Genomic DNA, 20609 nt, shown 5'->3' with positions numbered 1-20609 from the left:
TAGCAGGAACTCCTTTACGTATTAGGCCACACACCCCTGATGTAGCCCATCCTCCTGGAGCTTACAGTAGGCCCTGTACAAAGAGCCCTGTAAGCTCCAGAGGATTGGCTACATCGGGGAGGGGTTGTAGCCTAATATGCAAAGGAGTTCCTGCTACAAAAAAAGCCCTGGATGCTTCAATTGGGACACAAGGAGAACATCCATGAGAAAAAATGTCCTGCTTTCCAAGAGAGAACGAGCAAAGAAAAGCCAGTTTACATGGAGCTAGCTAGAACAACTAGCTAGAAATTGCCGATCACAATTATTTCATCCATCAAAGCATTATCATTATCCTTTGCATAATTGAGTAACACTTCATTGCTCTTGAAGACAGCCAGTTGTTGCAGCGATTTTTCTCTCTCTCTCAAATCATATTTCAATCACAGACTCGGGAATGTGAAATCACTTAAGATATAGGAATGGGCACAGACTGGGAAAGCCTGGTTCGGTTCGGAGTTTTCGAACCATGCAGCTGTGAATCGAAGAACCGAACATTGGCCTGAAAATTTGCCTGAACTGAACCATCCCTAATAAGAACATAAGAACATAAGAACATAAGAGAAGCCATGTTAGATCAGGCCAATGGCCCATCCAGTCCAACATTCTGTGTCACACAGCGGCCAAATATATATATATATATGTGTGTGTATATATACACATACATATATATATATATATATATATATATATATATATATATATATATATATATATATATACACACACACACACACACATATATACACACACACACACACTGTGACTAATAGCCACTGATGGACCTCTGCTCCATATTTTTATCTAACCCCTTCTTGAAGGTGGCTATGCTTGTGGACGCCACCACCTCCTGTGGCAGTGAATTCCACATGTTAATCACCCTTTGGGTGAAGAAGTACTTCCTTTTATCCGTTTTAACCTGTCTGCTCAGCAATTTCATCGAATGCCCACGAGTTCTTGTATTGTGAGAAAGGGAGAAAAGTACTTCTTTCTCTACTTTCTCCATCCCATGCATTATCTTGTAAACGTCTATCATGTCACCCCTCAGTCGACGTTTCTCCAAGCTAAAGAGCCCTAAGCGTTTCAACCTTTCTTCATAGGGAAGGTGTTCCAGCCCTTTAATCATTTTAGTTGCCCTTTTCTGAACTTTCTCCAATGCTATAATATCCTTTTTGAGGTGCGGCGACCAGAACTGCACACAGTACTCCAAATGACACCGCACCATCGATTTATACAGAGGCATTATGATACTGGCTGATTTGTTTTCAATTCCCTTCCTAATAATTCCCAGCATGGCGTTGGCCTTTTTTATTGCAAACGCACACTGTCTTGACATTTTCAGTGAATTATCTACCATGACCCCAAGATCTCTCTCTTGGTCTGTCTCTGCCAGTTCACACCCCATCAACTTGTATTTGTAGCTGGGATTCTTGGCCCCAATGTGCATTACTTTGCACTTGGCCACATTGAACCGCATCTGCCACGTTGACGCCCACTCACCCAGCCTCAACAGATCCCTTTGGAGTTCCTCACAATCCTCTCTGGTTCTCACCACCCTGAACAATTTAGTGTCATCCGCAAATTTGGCCACTTCACTGCTCACTCCCAACTCTAAATCATTTATGAACAAGTTAAAGAGCATGGGACCCAGTACCGAGCCCTGCGGCACCCCACTGCTTACCGTCCTCCACTGCGAAGACTGCCCATTTATACTCACTCTCTGCTTCCTATTACTCAGCCGCTACTTGAGATAACTCTTAAGTAGTCTGCATGTACTAATGGAGCAGACCACTGTGTACAATGAAAGAGATAATGAACAGACTGGAAAACAGAAAGAGTTTTGACTCTAGAAACCACAGCTCAAAGTTTCCTGTTTTAAGAACGTAAGAGAAGCCATGTTGGATCAGGCCAGTGGCCCATCCATTCCAACACTCTGTGTCACATAAGAACATAAGAGAAGCCATGTTGGATCAGGCCAATGGCCCATCCAAGTCCAACACTCTGTGTCACATAAGAGAAGCCATGTTGGATCAGGCCAATGGCCCCTCCAGTCCAACACTCTGAGTCACATAAGAACATAAGAGAAGCCATGTTGGATCAGGCCAATGGCCCATCCAGTCCAACACTCTTTGTCACATAAGAACATAAGAGAAGCCATGTTGGATCAGGCCAATGGCCCATCCAGTCCAACACTCTTTGTCACATAAGAACATAAGAGGAGCCATGTTGGATCAGGCCAATGGTCCATCCAGTCCAACACTCTTTGTCACATAAGAACATAAGAGAAGCCATGTTGGATCAGGCCAATGGCCCATCCAGTCCAACACTCTGTGTCACATAAGAACATAAGAGGAGCCATGTTGGATCAGGCCAGTGGCCCATCCAGTCCAACACTCAGTGTCACATAAGAACATAAGAGAAGCCATGTTGGATCAGGCCAATGGCCCATCCAGTCCAACACGATGTGTCACATAGTAGCCAAAAAAACCCAAGTGCCATCAGCCATGTTGGATCAGGCCAATGGCCCATCCAGTCCAACACGATGTGTCACATAGTGGCCAAAAAATGGCCACTGTGTGACACAGAGTGTTGGACTGGATGGGCCATTGGCTTGATCCAACACGGCTTCTCTTATGTTCTTGTGCCCATTTCAAGGCTTTGGCAGCCTCAATCCACCAGAGCCGTGTGGGGAAAGAAAGCATTGTTCAAGAGCAGGGGTGGAATTCTATCAGGAGCTCCTTTGCATATTAGGCCACACCACTCTGATGTAGCCAATCCTCCAAGAGCTTACAAAAAAGAGCCTTGGAGGACTGGCTACATCAGGTAGGGTGTGGCCTAATATGCAAAGGAGCTCATGCTAGAATTCCACCCCTGTTCAAGAGAAAACACGCAGCCCTTGGGAACTGATCTTTCGTACCAACAAGGCTCCTAAACAAGCAATGCCAGCCAGCAAGCTGGCTTTTTTGTCATTTTAAAAACCCTTATGGCTCCTTCTACCCATCTGCCCGGTCAAAAGTCTCCTGGCCCCACCCCCCTGCAGCGAGGTGCAGAAAATGAGAGAAAGAAGAAGAAGATGATGATATTGGATTTATATTCTGCCCTCCACTCTGAATCTCAAAGTGGCTCACAATCTCTTTTATCTTCCTCCCTCACAAAAGGCACCCTGTGAGGTGGGTGGGGCTGAGAGAGCTCTCCCAGAAGCTGCCATTTCTAGGATAGCTCTGCAAGAGCTATGGCTGACCCGAGGCCATTCCAGCAGCTGCAAGTGGAGGAGTGGGGAATCGAACCCAGTTCTCCCAGAGAAGAGTCGGCACGCTTAACCACTACACCACATTGGCTTTCACACTTAACCACTACACCCTTCCCCTTGGGTTGAGAAGCAGATGTCAGAAAGACAGCTGTAGGCGGCTGTCGCGATCTTGCCATATAAAACCCGCTGGCGGATTCCACAGCACGACAGCTCCTTTATTCCGAAAAGGCTGTTTGACTCCAATCGGTCTGCTACCCCAAAAAAGGATCAGAAAGACCTCTCACCTTCGGGCATTTTCTCTTCCGTGTCGCTGAAGTCGTAAGGATCATGTGATTCCCCTTCTGTAGCGGTCTGGTCGCTAGAACGTGTCTTCCTTCTAAAAAAGGACAAAGAAGATTGTAAAGATATTGCTGGGCAAGTATTTAGGTGCCTGCTGCACTCACTGTTTTGTGTTCTTGCCAACTGAACACCACTGAAGTAACTGAACTCGTGTTCCTTTACAGTTCATTTGATAAGTGGGGCTGGGAAGCCAGGAGCTAGAGAGGGTGAAAGTTTGCAAGAGACGACAGTCACCAGCAGTGGTGACTAGAAGCATGAGAAGAAGCTGAGAATGTGTAATTCAAGGTGGGCTGGTGGTGGTAAGTGGTGGGGCTGAGTTCCTCGCACTCGTGCTCGAGTGGCAGGGCCGGTACCCCGGTGGCCCCACCATAGCTACGGGCTGGATGCACCATGCTAGCCCACCCAGCTGGAGAAGATATTTTAATTTGCAGGACAGAAAATCCGCTTAGACGCTGAAGCTGATAAAACATATGGTTCACCGTCTCAATTCAATAACCTTTATTGGCATGATATCGAACATAACGGCACCAATCTATCCATCAAATGGCAGTTTGCAAATACAAGAAGCGCCTCCTAGATGCTAGACACAAAAAAATTTGCAACAATTTTAATTACCAATCGGTTCCAAGTTGACGACGAGAAGACAATTTTATATTTGTCGGGCTTCGCTATTTGCTCTCTCAGACAGGGGTCAATGAGTACGGAGTGCAGGTCAGAGTAAAAAGTACAGTTTAAGAACACACGTTAAGAACATAAGAGAAGCCATGTTGGATCAGGCCAATGGCCCATCCAGTCCAACACTCTGTGTCACATAAGAACATAAGAGAAGCCATGTTGGATCAGGCCAATGGCCCGTCCATTCCAACACTCTGTGTCACATAAGAACATAAGAGAAGCCATGTTGCATCAGGCCAATGGCCCATCCAGTCCAAAACTCTGGGTCACATAAGAACATAAGAGGAGCCATGTTGGATCAGGCCAGTGGCCCATCCAGTCCAACACTCTGTTTCACATAAGAACATAAGAGAAGTCATGTTGGATCAGGCCAATGGCCCATCCAGTCCAACACTCTGTGTCACATAAGAACATAACAGAAGCCATGTTGGATCAGGCCAGTGGCCCATCCAGTCCAACACTCTGTGTCACATAAGAACATAAGAGAAGTCATGTTGGATCAGGCCAATGGCCCATCCAGTCCAACACTCTGTGTCACATAAGAACATAAGAGAAGCCATGTTGCATCAGGCCAATGGCCCATCCAGCCCAACACTCTGTGTCACATAAGAACATCAGAGAAGCCATGCTGGATACACACACAGACGCACATATATATATATATACACACACTGTGGCTAATAGCCACTGATGGACCTCTGCTCCATATTTTTATCTAACCCCTCTTGAAGCTGGCTATGCTTGTAGCTGCTACCACCTCCTGTGGCAGTGAATTCCACATGTTAATCACCCTTTGGGTGAAGAAGTACCTCCTTTTATGCGTTCTAACCTGACTGCTCAGCAATTTCATCAAACGCCCACGAGTTTTTGTATTGTGAGAAAGGGAGAAAAGTACTTCTTTCTCTACTTTCTCCATCCCATGCATTATCTTGTAAACCTCTATCATGTCACCCCACAGTTGACGTTTCTCCAAGTTAAAGAGCTAAAGTTTCTATCTCTGGACATGCACAAGTGCACCGTCCCTTAGCACAGGGAATTTTATGGAATCTTCCAAGAAGTATCGCAGATGGCGGCACATTAAACCTAGCTAGCGAACAGGCTCTGCGTTGCCAAGGGGCAGTTAAGCAGGTGAGATATTCAGCCCTATACCCAGGAGGTAAAACCCCCAAACTCAGTGGTGCAGTTCACCATCTCTGCTATCCCTAGTAACGGGATTAATACACAAACCCACAGTTTAGGTTTGCCTTTCCACAACTTGCCTACCTCTTCTTCTGGCTTTGTTCAATTTCCTGTTCGGCTTCATCATCCGTTTCTTGGTCTGTATCATCGTTGGTCTGCTTCTTTCGTTTCTTCTCTTTCTCCAGAACCTTTGAAATCAGTCAGAAACCAAAGAATCCGTAACTAGGTCAGCCAGCCAGACGTCTGCTCCGGGGGCTGCAGAGGGGTTCCGTCTCGAAAGCATCTGCCCACTAACAATGTGGCATTTCGCACAGGAAGGTGGGAACACGGGTGACTTTTAAGAAGTTTCAGCCTCCAGACCTTTTAGTGATGCATAACTGGACTGCATCCTGCGTTTGGACTCACACTGCAAGGAGTGCGTCTTCAGGGATATTTTGCAGGTATTTCTCTGGGTTTTTTTCGCTAAAGAGTGGCACAATTGAGGACAACAGACGACACACCATTTCCATGGTCACTGGACCAAAGTTGTACGGCACACATGTTCAACAGTGCACTTTCAGTCCATGTTCAATGCACTTTAGTGATAGTTTGCAAGAGGGTTTGGCCATTTCGTTCAGTAAAACCCAATTGCAAGGGGCACTGAAAGTGGATTGAATGCACTTTATTCAGCATGCGTGAAATCGCCCATCGAATCAGCTGCAGTTTTACACAAAATAAATTCTTCAAACTCACAATGTCGTCCAAAACAATGTGGCCAAATAGCAAACTTTTTACATAATTGGTGGTCTTGTCCTCATATACAAAACTTTTGGTTTAAAGAGAGCCAGTATGGTGTAGTGGTTAAGTGTACAGACTCTTATCTGGAAGAACCCGGTTTGATTCCCCACTCCTCCACTTGCACCTGCTGGAATGGCCTTGGGTCAGCCATAGCTCTCTTATCTGGGAGAACCGGGTTTGATTCCCAACTCCTCCACTTGCAGCTGTCGGAATGGCCTTGGGTCAACCATAGCTCTCACAGGAGTTGTCCTTGAAAGGGCAGCTGCTTTGAGAGCCCTCTCAGCCCCATCCACCTCACACGGTGTCTGTTGCGGGGGGAGAAGATATAGGAGATTGTAAACTGCTCTGATTCAGAGTGAAGGGTGGGGTATAAATCTGCAATTCTTCTTCTAAAGTGATACCAGAAATTAGAAAGAAGCTCCAAGTAAATATTATTAGAGCATCAGGGGAAAATCAAACAGAGAGATTCAGAAAAAAGATATTATTTTACTTTCTACAGCTAAAATAGCTTACAAAATGGCTAGATAAATTCCAACTCTTTCGACCTGGTTTCAAAAAAATATGGGATTATTTTATTATGACTAAAACAACATTTTCCTTTTCAAATGTAACACCAATGCAATATGAGTAGAAAGTCGCTTTAGAAGAAGAAGAATTGCAGATTTATATCCCGTCCTTCACTCTGAATGGTACCCTGTTGCAAATTATATGCTGGAATACAAAATAATACCAAATAACCCTGCATGCGAAAAATTGATAATTTTAATAGATTAACATTAACAAATACTTATATTGAGGCAGAATACACTGTTTATGGACATATTGCTTTTTATTTATTGTTTGGGGAACTGCATGGTTTTTTTTCCCCTTTTATTGTATTTGAACCTGTTAAATTAAAAAATTGGAAATAAAAAAAAATCAGCTGCAGTGAAGCAAACATGGATCGTGCCAAGATGGCTAAAGGACATCACTCCAGCTACTCATTTACTAAGTAATGATCAGCTAGCAAGCTAAACACAGTAGCGTAACAACCCAGCCGAGTCTAAGCTCATCAGAGACTGGAAGCCAAGCAAAGTCGACCATTGCTAGTAGAAAAAGAAGACGACTGCAGATTTATACTCTGCCCTTCTCTCTGAATCAGAGACTCAGAGCGGCTCACAATCTCCTTTACCTTCTCCCCTCACAACAGACACCCTGTGAGGTGGGTGGGGCTGAGAGAGCTCTGACAAAAGCTGCCCTTCCAAGGACGGCTCTGCGAGAGCTATGGCTGACCCAAGGCCATTCCAGCAGCTGCAAGCGGAGGAGTGGGGGATCAAACCCGGTTCTCCCAGATAAGAGTCTCGTGCACTTAACCACGACACCATACTGGCTCTCTTTGATGGGAGACTACTGTAGAGTCCAGGGCAGCTGCGCAGAGGCGGGCATGGGCAAACCACCTCTTCTCATCTCTTGCCGTGAAAACGTCACAGGCCCAGGGTTGCTATGAGTCAGCTGCAAGTCGACAACGTCCCAGCTTGTCACCCAGCAACGAGGTGCCCTTCAGCTGGGGGGAGGGGCTAGATTTCAGTCCAGTACCACCTTAGAGACAAACAAGATTTTTGGGACTGGGAAGAGATAGCATTCTTAAACATGTGGCAAAGGTTCCAAGCAATATGCCCTCTAAGCCAGGGGTGTTAAATATGCGGCCCGTGAGCTGGATTAGGCTCCCGGAGGGCTCCTAGCAGGCCCACGAGCGACACACCGTCTGCTTCCTTCTCCCTTTCTTGTTTCCTTCTGCATAATAGCTTGCTTTGCCAGGCTTGCTCAATCAAGTTACAGTGCAAAGCCTCTATTTACTAAATAACTGAAACCATTTACTAAAATAACTGAAACCATCCCCTTCAATTATACATCAATGAAGTATTTAAAACACTTTAAAATCATACCATTATTTCCCTGAGACTCTAATGGAACATCACTGATAAATCTTGACTGTGTCACTGAATCCTTACTCTATCACTGTGTCTTTAAGAAAGAGCTATCCAAGACACAGCTGCATGGAGTTACCCAGAACAGTTTTCTCTAGGTAGAGTTAGTTTTCAAGCTTTTTGGAGAGAACACTTTGCCTACAAAATTCAGAAGGCTTTTGCATCAAGTTAGAGAAGAGGTTCAGGACTGGCTTGCTTCTAAAATTAAACATTTAAGTGGTATTGAGAACATTTTGGCATCAAAATTCAGAAGGCTTTTTGCATCTGGTTAGAAAAGAAGTTCAGGAATAGCTGGTTCCTGATGTAAATGTAATGCTGAGAGCATTCGGCCAGCCAAATCCAGAAGGCTTTTGCATCTGGTTCGGGAAGAGGTTTCAGACTTGCTTGTAGTATAAATATAAACACTTAAGTGGGTTGGAAAGGTAAGTTCTTGATAGTAACCAAGAATATATATATATTTAAAATTATTCATTTAATTTTTTTTTAAAAAGTTATCCATTTCCATCCAGCTTTGTGTTGCGGCTCACTATAATCACCGTGGTTTATTCCAGGATGAGAAATTCTGAAGAAAATAAAGAGGTTGCAGAGAGCATTTTGCCAGCCAAATTCAGAAGGCTTTTGAATCTGTTTAGAGAAGAGGTTAAGGTCTAGCTGGCTCCCAATATTAACACTGAATTGTAATAAGAAGCTGATAACGTTGAAGAAAATAGAAATACTCCTGAAGAAGGCTTTTGATGAAATGAGCCTACATCCGGTTGCTCACTGGATGGACATTTCTCTGCAATCTTGTAAAGCTGAACTTCTTTGTAATGTGTTTAAAAGGATGTATGACTTTTTAGAAATGTTTTACTCAGTGTTGTTAGCCAGTATATCACAGTGTTTTTGTTTTTCGTATTTTCTAAACAGGAGCAAGAAGGCAGGCCTAGTTAAATTATGCCAGTCACGAGGCATCAAGTCACCAAGAGGGTGCTGCCAGGCCTGGAGTAGGAAGCCTCCAGGAGAAGGCTGAAGATATCCTGGTATCACAACTTAACTCCAGACAACAGATGTCTTTCCTCTTGGAGAAAATAACTACTTTGGAGGGTGGACTCTATGGCATTCTATTTAGCGGGGGCCTTTCCCCTCCCAAAGTCTGGCTTCTGTAGTCTCCACCACAAAATCTCCAGGGATTTCCCACCAACCTGGAACTAGCAGCTCTAGTCAGGACTGGCTCCAATGAGTTCTCCCTCAAAGGCCAATACAGGCCTGGAGAAGGCCTCCTCCCCTGGCCTTTTACTGACAGAACTAAGCTTGGCTGCAGGGTTGCCAGGTCCAATTCAGAAAATACCTGGGGAGTTTGGGGGTGGAGCTAGGAGACTTTCCCATTCCCCTCCTCCCCAAAACAATGCCATTCCCCTGAATACAGTCTTCATGTCCTCTGACAGCTGACTGCATTTCTGCTAAATGAAAGTGGACACACTCTGTCTCTCACAAAGCAGTCAAATAAACACAGTTCGCAAGCACACACAAACAGCTACCTTTGCAGTAAAACAGCATTCAATGGGTGACCTCAAGGTAGCTGTTTTACTGCAAAGGAACTTCAAGAATAGAATGGAGAGAGAAATTGCTGAATTACAAATTATTATGAAACTTGGAACAAACACCTCCCCAAGACTAAACAGGGATATTGGTTTTGTATCTCATTACAGATGCTAAACCCACTCTCAGTGAGCATAGCTATACATCCAAAGTATTCCAATGTGTTTCTCTTTTAAAATTGTCTATCAGTATAACTATTTGTACTGACATACTCCAAATTTGGATATTGGCTGTATATCTCATTACATATACTTTACCCATTTTCACTATATTTTATTGTATTCCTTTTTCCTATGGCAAACTAGAATGATGTTTACATGTTAAGAAGTAAATTAAGTGGACAAGAACATCTCTATCCAATGTATTTCTATTTTAGCTGTATTGACACACTCAAACAGGGACTTTGGTTGCTTATCCCATTACATATATTGAACCCATCTCCCATTGTCATTGACGGACAATCTCACACTTTGACATACTACTGTTTTGTTGCTTTCGCATGCTCATGCTACTCAGATCAAAGGTTTGCTCAATGTGTTAATTTTACTGTTCTGTCATTGTACCCTTTTACATTCTAAAGCACTGCCTACCGGATAATTTTACTTCACTGTCATTGGTTCTTCAATCTGTACCATGTTGCATTCTGGGCCACTGCCTACCAGATAATTTTACTTCACTGTCATTGGTTCTTAAATCCGTACCATGTTGCATTCTGGGCCACTGCCTACCGGATAATTTTACTCCACTGTCATTGGTTCTTAAATCTGTACCGTGTTGCATTCTGGGCCACTGCCTACCAGATAATTTTACTTCACTTTCATTGGTTCTTAAATCTGTACCTTGTTGCATTCTGGGCCACTGCCTACCAGATAATTTTACTTCACTTTCATTGGTTCTTAAATCTGTACCGTGTTGCATTCTGGGCCACTGCCTACCAGATAATTTTACTTCACTTTCATTGGTTCTTAAATCTGTACCTTGTTGCATTCTGGGCCACTGCCTACCAGCTCTGTACGGCTCTGCTCAGCTATGTATGGCTTTGCTCACCGTGCTGGATTCCTCGTCTGATGAAGTGTGCTTAAGAGCACACGAAAGCTGACGTTCTCAATAAAAATTGGTTGGTCTTAAAGGTCATACTTGACTCCTGCTTTGTTCAACTGCATAAATTAGTTTGCTCTGGAGCCATATTTCCTGAGCTGACAAATATGTGTGAGCCAGAGCCTAAAAAACTGTGAGCTAGCTCACACTAACTCAGCTTAGAGGGAGCACTGCCCCAAGCGCCAAGAACACAGAGAGTCACTGCCCCAGACAGAATGTTCCATCTACGCCTTGTGGCTAAGAGCCACTGATGGACCTCCACTCTGTGGAGGAGCCAGGAATGAAACCCGGTCTTCCAGATAAGAGCCTACCCGCTCTTAATCACTACACCACACTGGCTAGACAAAGCTACATCCATTGAAGATACAAAAAAAGATGGAATTTATACCCACCCTTCACTCAGAGCGGTTTACAATCTTCTTTTCCTTCTCCTCCCTGCAACCAGGGCTCTTTTTATAGCAGGAGCTCCTCTGCATATTAGGCCACACCCCCCTGATGTAGCCAATCCTCCAAGAGCTTAGAGGGCTCATAGTACAGGGCCTACTGTAAGCTCCAGGAGGATTGGCTACATCAGGGGGCGTGGCCTAATATGCAGAGGAGCTCCCGCTAGAAAAAGAGCCCTACCCACAACAGACACCCTGTGAGGTAGGCGGAGTTGAGAGAGCTCTGACAGAAACTGCTCTTGAGAAGAACAGCTCTGAGAGAACTTGCAACTGACTCAAGGTCACACCAACAGGTGCATGTGGGGGAGTGGGGAATCAAACCCAGTTCTCTCAGATTAGAGTCTGCACTCTTAACCACTACAGCAAACTAACTCCTTCTCAATATCCGGCCCCTCAGCAAGGCCTTCCTTACGACCCCTTGAATGCCCGCCTATGCACCTTTTTGAAGTAGGCGAACTGCACCAGATCCAGAGCGGCTTTGGCATCAACCTCATCAATCGTTTTGCACATCCGGGCCTTAGCGTGCGCGGTGGCGAGCCGGATCAGTGTTTCCAGCGTACGGGCCGTGATGGGGCAAGTCTGCAAAGCAACAGAGAGGGCAATTTAGCACAAAGGCAGCCAAACTTGCTTCATGTAAGAGCCACATAGAATAAATGTCAGATGTTTGAGAGCTGCAAGACAAGGATGGAGGGAGGGAAGGAAGGAAGGGAGAGAGTGGGGAGGGAGGAAGGAAGCAAAGAAGGAGGGAGGGAGAAAGGGAGAGAGAGAGGAAGGGAGAGAGGGAGGAAGGAAGAAAAGAAGGAGGGAGGGAGGGAGAGAGGAAGGAAGCAAAAGAGGAGGGAGGGAGAGAAGGAAGGAAGCAAAATAGAAGGGGGAAGGGGAGGGAAGGAGAGGAGAGGAGGAAAGAAAGCAACTTTAATTTTAAATGCATTTTGCAAGCTGCTGGCTGGCTTGGATTGAAGAAATGATTTCAAGAGAGAAATGGCTTCTCCAGGCTGGATGATGGAGAGGTGGGGGCTTCGAGAGCCACACAATATGTGTGACAGAGCCAAAGAATTTATATACACACACACACTATGGCTAATAGCCGCTGATGGACCTCTGCTCCATATTTTTATCTAACCCCCTCTTGAAGCTGGTTTCTTGTGCTCTAGCCCCACTGTTGGACCTCCTGATGGCACTTGGGGTTTTTTGGCCACTATGTGACACATCGCGTTGGACTGGATGGACCATTGGCCTGATCCAACATGGCTTCTCTTATGTTCTTATGTGACACAGAGTGTTGGACTGGATGGGCCATTGGCCTGATCCAACATGGCTTCTCTTATGTTCTTATGTGACACAGAGTGTTGGACTGGATGGGCCACTGGCCTGATCCAACATGGCTCCTCTTATGTTCTTATGTGACACAGAGTGTTGGACTGGATGGGCCACTGGCCTGATCCAACATGGCTCCTCTTATGTTCTTATGTGACACAGAGTGTTGGACTGGATGGGCCATTGGCCTGATCCAACATGGCTTCTCTTATGTGACACAGAGTGTTGGACTGGATGGGCCACTGGCCTGATCCAACATGGCTCCTCTTATGTTCTTATGTGACACAGAGTGTTGGACTGGATGGGCCATTGGCCTGATCCAACATGGCTTCTCTTATGTGTCACAGAGTGTTGGACTGGATGGGCCATTGGCCTGATCCAACATGGCTTCTCTTATGTTCTGAGCCTACTATGGGAAAGGGCGGCCTAGAAAATCTACAGAAATAAATAAATGGACCTTTGCTTCATATATTTATCCAATCTCATCTTGAAGCCATCTATGCTTGTAGCTGCCACCACCTCCTGTGGCAGTGAATTCCACGTGTTAACCACCCTTTGGGTGAAGAAGGACTTCCTTTTATCCGTTCTAACCCGACTGCTCAGCAATTTCATTGGGTGTCCATGAGTTCTTGTATTGTCAGGAAGGGAGAAAAGTACTTCTTTCTCTGTCTCCTCTATCCCATTATGTAAGTATAATTTGGCTCATGATAAATGGATTACAATCTGTACCCAAAAATGGGAGTTCTGCCGCACAACAAGAGGTTATAGCAAGATCAATTATCAGCAGACGCTGATCCAAATGTGACTCAGGAAGCTGCACAATTTTGGGCTACAGCACTTAATGGCATCATTTCCTAATGTAAAATTTTATGTTTTCCATATTGTATATGTTCTCCAGGGCTTTTTTTTGTAGAAAAAGCCCAGCAGGAACTCATTTCCATATTAGGCCACACCCCTTGGCATCACCATTGTTTCACATAGGGCTTTTTTGTAGAAAAAGCCCAGCAGGTCATTTGCGTATTAGGCCACACCCCTTGACACCAAGTCAGCCAGAACTGCATTCCTCCTCAAAACCCCCCCGATGTTCTCTATATCAGGGGTGGCCAACGGTAGCTCTCCAGATTTTTTTTGCCTACAACTCCCATCAGCCCCAGCCAGTGGCCATGCTGGCTGGGACTGATGAGAGTTGTAGGCAAAAAAACATCTGGAGAGCTACCGTTGGCCACCCCAGCTCTATATGGTCAATATATTAATATAATACTTTTGAATGCTTACGACCTGTTGGTCTTCAAGCTTTCATGAACCACTGACAGGCTTTCTGGGAAAGGAGGAAGGCGGAGAATTTGCTCTCCGCTAACATGGCACAGCTCACACTGCTTTGAGTCCCAAAGCCAGTGTGTTTTCCCTGAGCTTCAGAGGCAGAACACAGCGACTGCCAACCCAGTCAGAAGATAACATAGCCGAATTACTCACCCGAGCAACTTCGGAGTTCACCTGCTCCTGACCGCGAAGCTCCGAGTAGGACTTGGCTATGAAGGCAGCCGCCTCCTCGGTCAATACGGGCTTGAGCATCTTGGCAAAGTTGATGTATTTCCGCATGAACTCCACGCTCACAATCTTCTCTCTGTCGGACAAACCAAAGTGGTGATGATGCTGAAGGAGAAGGAGGAGATTGGGTTCATACCCTGCTCTTCGCTACCCAAAGGAGTCTCAGAGCAGCTCACAATCTCCTTTCCCTCCCCCGCCCACAATAGACACCCTGTGAGGTAGAAGAAGATACTGGATTTATATCCCGCCCTCCACTCCGAAGAGTCTCAGAGCGGCTCACGATCTTGTTTCCCTTCCTCCCCCACAACAGACACCCTGTGATGTAGATGAAGATATTGGATTTATATCCTGCCCTCCACTCCAAAGAGTCTTAGAGCGGCTCACAATCTCCTTTCCCTTCCTCCCCCACAACAGACACCCTGTGAGGTAGATGAAGGTATTGGATTTATATCCCGCCCTTCACTCCGAAGAGTCTCAGAGCGGCTCACAATCTCCTTTCCCTTCCTCCCCCACAACAGACACCCTGTGAGGTAGATGAAGATATTGGATTTATATCCCGCCCTCCACTCCGAAGAGTCTCAGAGTGGCTCACAATCTCCTTTCCCTTCCTCCCCCACAACAGACACCCTGTGAGGTAGATGAAGATATTGGATTTATATCCCGCCCTCCACTCCGAAGAGTCTCAGAGTGGCTCACAATCTCCTTTACCTTCCTCTCCCACAACAGACACCCTGTGAGGTAGGTGGGGCTGAGAGAGATCTGACAGAAACTACTCTTGACAGGAAAAGCTCTGGCAGAGTTGCACCCACCTCACAGGCAATGTTCCCTCTAAGCTGCAGAAACTTGTGAGCAAAAAGTCTACTTTGTGAGCTACTAGTATTAAAGTTGTGAGCTACTGGCATTAAAAGCTGTGAGCTATTGCATGAATTATTGCGCTCTGGGGCTATTTTTTCAGGACAAACATTTATTTTTATTTATTTTTATTTTATTTATTTTTATTTTATTTATTTACTTTCGATTTATATCCCGCCCATTCCAAACGGACTCAGGGCGGCCAACAGTCATAATAAAATCAACATCTCAATTTCAGGTATCAAACAAAAAGACATAAACAATGTATTGGTGCGATAGAGAATATCCAATTTATCTGTTGGCGGCCCTTCTGGTGGAATTGCCCAGCAGCATTAAAGCAGTAGCCTTCTCCCCTAGTTGTTATAGGCCTGTTTGTGTCAGCTGGAGGCTAAAAACCTATGAGCTAGCTCACACTAACTCATCTTAGAGGGAACACTGCCTGTGAGGTAGGTGGGGCAGAGAGAGCTCTCCCAGAACTGCTTTTTGAGCAGAACAGCTCTGAGAGGACTTGTGGCTGACCCATGGTCACATCAGTAGGTGTATGTGGAGAGGGGGAATCAAACCCGGTTCTCCCAGATAGGAGTCCACACACTTAGCCACTACACCAAAGTGGCTCTCAGAAGCCATCTCTCTCTCTGTGTCAACACGGTTTTTTGGGGTACTCAGGCATGGACCCAGCCCAGCAGGGGATGGGGGGGGGGGGCAAGGTTGCCAGATCCAGGTTGGGAAACTTCTGGGGATTTGGGGAGGTCAGGGACCCCAGTGGGGGACAATGCCACAGAGTGAACCTCCAAGCAGCCTTTTTCTCCAAGGGAACTGATCTCCGTAATCAGGAGAGGAGCTGAAATTTCAGGGGATCCCCAGGTCCCTCCTGGAGGCTGGCATCCCTAGCCCAGCCCCAGTTAGTATGCAGATGAAAGATCTTTGTGAAGCCCTCCTTATCTTGGAACCGAGGAGGAGGAGAAGAAAAAGGAGGAGGAGGAGTTGATTTTAGAGAGGCAGTTTGGTGTAGTAGTTAATGCACAAACTCTTATCTGGGAGAACTGGGTTTCATTCCCCAGTCCTCCACTAACAGCTGCTGGAATGGCCTTGGGTCAGCCATAGCACTCGCAGGAGTTGTCCTTGAAGGGCAACTTCTGGGAGAGCTCTCTCAGCCCCACCTACCTCACAGGGTGTCTGTTGCAGGGGGAAGGAAGGGAAAGGAGATTTTAGGCTGCTCTAAGACCTTGAAAGGGCAGCTTCTGGGAGAGCTCTACCTCACAGGGTGTCTGTTATGGGGCAGGAAGGGAAAAGAAGATTGTAGGCCGCTCTGAGATTCTGTCCTTGAAAGGGCAGCTTCTGGGAGAGCTCTCTCAGCCCCACCTAACCTCACAGGGTGTTTGTTGTGGGGGGCAGGAAGGGAAAGGAGATTGTAGGCCGCTCTGAGACTCTGTCCTTGAAAGGGCAGCTTCTGGGAGAGCTCTCTCAGCCCCACCTACCTCACAGGGTGTTTGTTGTGGGGGGCAGGAAGGGAAAGGAGATTGTAGGCCGCTCTGAGACTCTGTCCTTGAAAGGGCAGCTTCTGGGAGAGCTCTCTCAGCCCCACCTACCTCACAGGGTGTTTGTTGTGGGGGGCAGGAAGGGAAGGAGATTGTAGGCCGCTCTGAGACTCTGTCCTTGAAAGGGCAGCTTCTGGGAGAGCTCTCTCAGCCCCACCCACCACACAGGGTGTCTGTTGTAGGGGGGAGGGAGGTAAAGGAGATTGTGAGCCGCTCTGAGACTCTGAGATTCAGAGTGGAGGGTGAGGTATAAACCCAGTATCATCATCATCTTTTATACCCCGCCCTTCAGGCATCAGCCTCCTGTATGTGTGCAAGAGCTCTGTTCTATTTTTGTGCATTCCATTAACGGCGTGGCAATGACTTCACGAGCTGCCTGGAGCTCTGGCCACAGCAGGCTACAGTCCTTCGGGCTGCAAGAAGAGCGGAGGAATCAGCACTTACTTCCGCCTCCTCGGCCCGTGCAGAAGATCGTCGTGTTTTCGTACACCTGCAGCTCCTGTTCCTCCTCCTCGGCCAGACTGGGGTCTTCCGTGGCCAGCCGCTCGACGGAGCTGCCCAAAGGCAAGACTGGAAGGACAAGGGAGGGGTCACTAGGAGGCGCATGAACATAACCTGACCCAGGGATCCCCAACACAGCGCTGCCTGTGGGCATTCTGGCACAAAACCATGGATCTTCTGCTTTGTCAAAGTCCCCCTCCTCCAGTGCTCTAACCCAGGGGGGACCAAACTTGCTTATATGAACATATGGAGCTGCCTTCTACTGAATCAGACCCTCCTGGGTCCACCAAAGTCAGTCTGGCTCTCCAGGGTCTCAAGCGGAGGTTTTACATGCCTATTTTCCTGGACCCTTTTGAGTTGGAGATGCCGGGAATTGAACCTGAGACCTTCTGCATATCATGCAGATGCTCTACCACTGAGCCACAGCCCCATTCATGGCTCTCCAGGGTGTCAAGCTGAGGTTTTTCATGCCTATTTGCCTGGACCCTTTTGAGTTGGAGATGCCGGGAATTGAACCTGAGACCTTCTGCTTATCATGCAGATGCTCTACCACTGAGCCACAGCCCCATTCATGGCTCTCCAGGGTGTCAAGCTGAGGTTTTTCATGCCTATTTGCCTGGACCCTTTTGAGTTGGAGATGCCGGGAATTGAACCTGAGACCTTCTGCTTATCATGCAGATGCTCTACCACTGAGCCACAGCCCCATTCATGGCTCTCCAGGGTGTCAAGCTGAGGTTTTTCATGCCTATTTGCCTGGACCCTTTTGAGTTGGAGATGCCGGGAATTGAACCTGAGACCTTCTGCTTATCATGCAGATGCTCTACCACTGAGCCACAGCCCCATTCATGGCTCTCCAGGGTGTCAAGCTGAGGTTTTTCATGCCTATTTGCCTGGACGCTTTTGAGTTGGAGATGCCGGGGATTGAACCTGGGACCTTCTGCTTACCACTGATGCTCTACCACTGAGCCACCGTCTCTCCCATTAATGTAAGATTCTTAATGTAAGAATGGCACAGAATAAACATCACATGTCTGAGAGCCATAAGACAGGAACATCACATGGTGGGAGGGGAGGGGAGGGGAGGAAGGGAGGGAAGGGAAGGGAAGGGAAGGGAAGGGAAGGGAAGGGAAGGGGAGGGGAGGGGAGGGGAGGGGAGGGGAGGGGAGGGAGGGAGGGAGGGAGGGAGGGAGGGAGGGAGGAAGGAAGGAAGGAAGGAAGGAAGGAAGGAAGGAAGGAAGGAAGGAAGGAAGGAAGGAAGGAAGGAAGGAAGGAAGGAAGGAAGGAAGGAAGGAAGGAAGGAAGGAAGGAAGGAAGGAAGGAAGGAAAATAGATGGGGAAGGGGAGGTGGAAAGAAAGCAACTTTAATTTTAAATGCATTCTCCAAGTCGCATGCTGGCTTGGCTTGCAGAAGTGATTTAAAGAGCGAAAAGGCTTCCCCAAGAGCCACACAATGTGTGTTAAAGAGCCACATGTGGCTCCCGAGCTCGTTTGGCCACCCTTGCTCTAACCACTGCCCCTCACTGGCTCAGAAGGTCTTAGGTTTATCATCAGCGAGAAGCTTAATTATGGTCTCAAATTAAACTTACTTAAGATAGCTACAAACTTTGTTCTTGAACTAGTTATACAACTACTCTTTGTATAGAAGTTCCGGTTAAAACTAAAAGGCCGCGGTCCACGTCCCTGATTTTGTTGGACCTGGGGGGCATGTTTGGAATTCTGACTCATCCACAAAACAGTGGCCACTGAAGGGGGAGTCTTCTCACACACACAGGAAGCTCATCTGCAGAGCAGAAGGGAACTTGTCAGAATACACTGGGAAAGGCTGGTGCGAGAGAATAAATCAAATGTTGTTGGTTGCAGCTGCTGCTAAAACAACGGCAATTTAATCTGCATAGCCTCACCCGCTTTCTAAAAACATTCCGCAGGCACCAGGAAAAGTGTGGGTGGGGATCCCTGCAATAAGGTCTATGATGGTGCTGTAGACTGCATCTCTTTCAAAATCCTGTTCTCAGCACAGAAGAAGACTGCAGATTTATACCCCGCCCTTCTCTCTGAATCAGAGACTCAGAGCAGCTTACAATCGCCTTTATCTTCCTCCCCCACAACAGACACCCTGTGAGGTAGGTAAGGCTGAGAGAGCTCTCCCAGAAGCTGCCCTTTCAAGGACAGCTCTGCAAGAGCTCTGGCTAACCCAAGGCCATCCCAGCAGCTGCAAGTGGAGGAGTGGGGGAATCAAACTCGGTTCTCCCAGATAAGAGTCCGCGCACATAACCACTACACCAACGCTGGCTCTCAATGCCTTTAGAAACTTCTAAAACCCCCAGTTCCTCTGCAAGTATTCACTTCAGTGCCTTTTATTTCGTTTTTGGTTATTTCATTTGATTTCTTTCATTTCATTTCAATGTTGCTTCCTTTCTTTCATTTTAAGTGGGATCAGACACCCTGCCTCTACAACTGGTCTCTCACTCATGTCCAGTATAGGATCAGCCAAGGGAGGGAGGGAGGGAGGGAGGGAGGGAGGAAGGAAGGAAGGAAGGAAGGAAGGAAGGAAGGAAGGAAGGAAGGAAGGAAGGAAGGAAGGAAGGAAGGAAGGAAGGAAGGAAGGAAGGAAGGAAGGAAGGAAGGAAGGAAGGAAGGAAGGAAGGAAGGAAGGAAGGAAGGAAGGAAGGAAGGAAAATGGGGGAAGGACGGGTGGGAAAAAGCAACTTTAGTGTTAGATGCCTTCTCCATGGTCGGTGCTTACTCCCATTCGCCCTCTCAGATACTCGGGGAAAAGAGATGATAGGATACTCACCATCCCCGTCTTGCTCGCCAGCCGCTCTGTACCGGTGCATCCGTAAGACATGGTCCGAGATCTCCCGGTCTTGTTCTGGATCCATCTGATCCAAGACAATGAAGAGCAGATCGAACCGGGAGAGCAAGGAATCCTGAAGGCCAATGTTCTCCATAGGAGTTTTGTACTGGTCATACTGGAAAAGACGAACCAAGAAGGTCAAGTCTGCTTTGCGGCAATGAGGCTACAGCGAGCAAGACAGCAACTGGATACTTTTGGTGGAGAAGGGATTCAAGCGTCACTCTGCAACCAAAATAAGGTATGCACAGATACCTCTCACGTAGAGTCCCAACTTAGTAGTCTGGTCCTGTTTTGAGCGCTGAAAACACAGAGGAAAGCTAACAAAAGCTTCGGCCTCTCTCTCCACTTTTCTGGGTTTGTCTTGTTTTTTTCCAAAAGTTCGGGACTGCCTTGGTCTCCCCTTCTGTCCAGTATCAGGTGGACAGCTGCGGTGGTGGGCAGCAGAAGGACAAAATTAAAGTCCAGTAGCTCCTTAGAGGTGAGTGAGATTTCGCTTAATGGAATAGCCACACAGAATGGCATTAGTCTGAGAGCTGCAGGACATGAACATCAGATGTTTGAGAGCCAGGAGGGAGGGAGGGAGGGAGGGAGGGAGGAAGGAAGGAAGGAAGGAAGGAAGGAAGGAAGGAAGGAAGGAAGGAAGGAAGGAAGGAAGGA

The 20609-nt window shown here is 46.9% G+C and overlaps 1 protein-coding gene across 1 annotated transcript in view; it reads right to left on the bottom strand.

Annotated features, from left to right (window-relative positions):
* Positions 1-20609, bottom strand: part of MCM3 (minichromosome maintenance complex component 3) — a 51925-nt gene that overhangs the window by 3949 nt on the left and 27367 nt on the right. The window contains 7 exon segments of the mRNA XM_060263430.1: positions 3571-3662; positions 5564-5667; positions 11781-11921; positions 14133-14283; positions 17042-17081; positions 17084-17167; positions 19893-20067. Of these exon segments, the coding sequence (XP_060119413.1) occupies positions 3571-3662; positions 5564-5667; positions 11781-11921; positions 14133-14283; positions 17042-17081; positions 17084-17167; positions 19893-20067 (787 nt within the window).

Source organism: Heteronotia binoei, chromosome 1 (assembly GCF_032191835.1).
Source record: "Heteronotia binoei isolate CCM8104 ecotype False Entrance Well chromosome 1, APGP_CSIRO_Hbin_v1, whole genome shotgun sequence".
NCBI classification, from domain to species: Eukaryota; Metazoa; Chordata; class Lepidosauria; order Squamata; family Gekkonidae; genus Heteronotia; species Heteronotia binoei.
The sequence above is the reverse complement of the archived record's forward strand: the minus strand, read 5'-3'. Positions and strand labels throughout refer to the sequence as shown.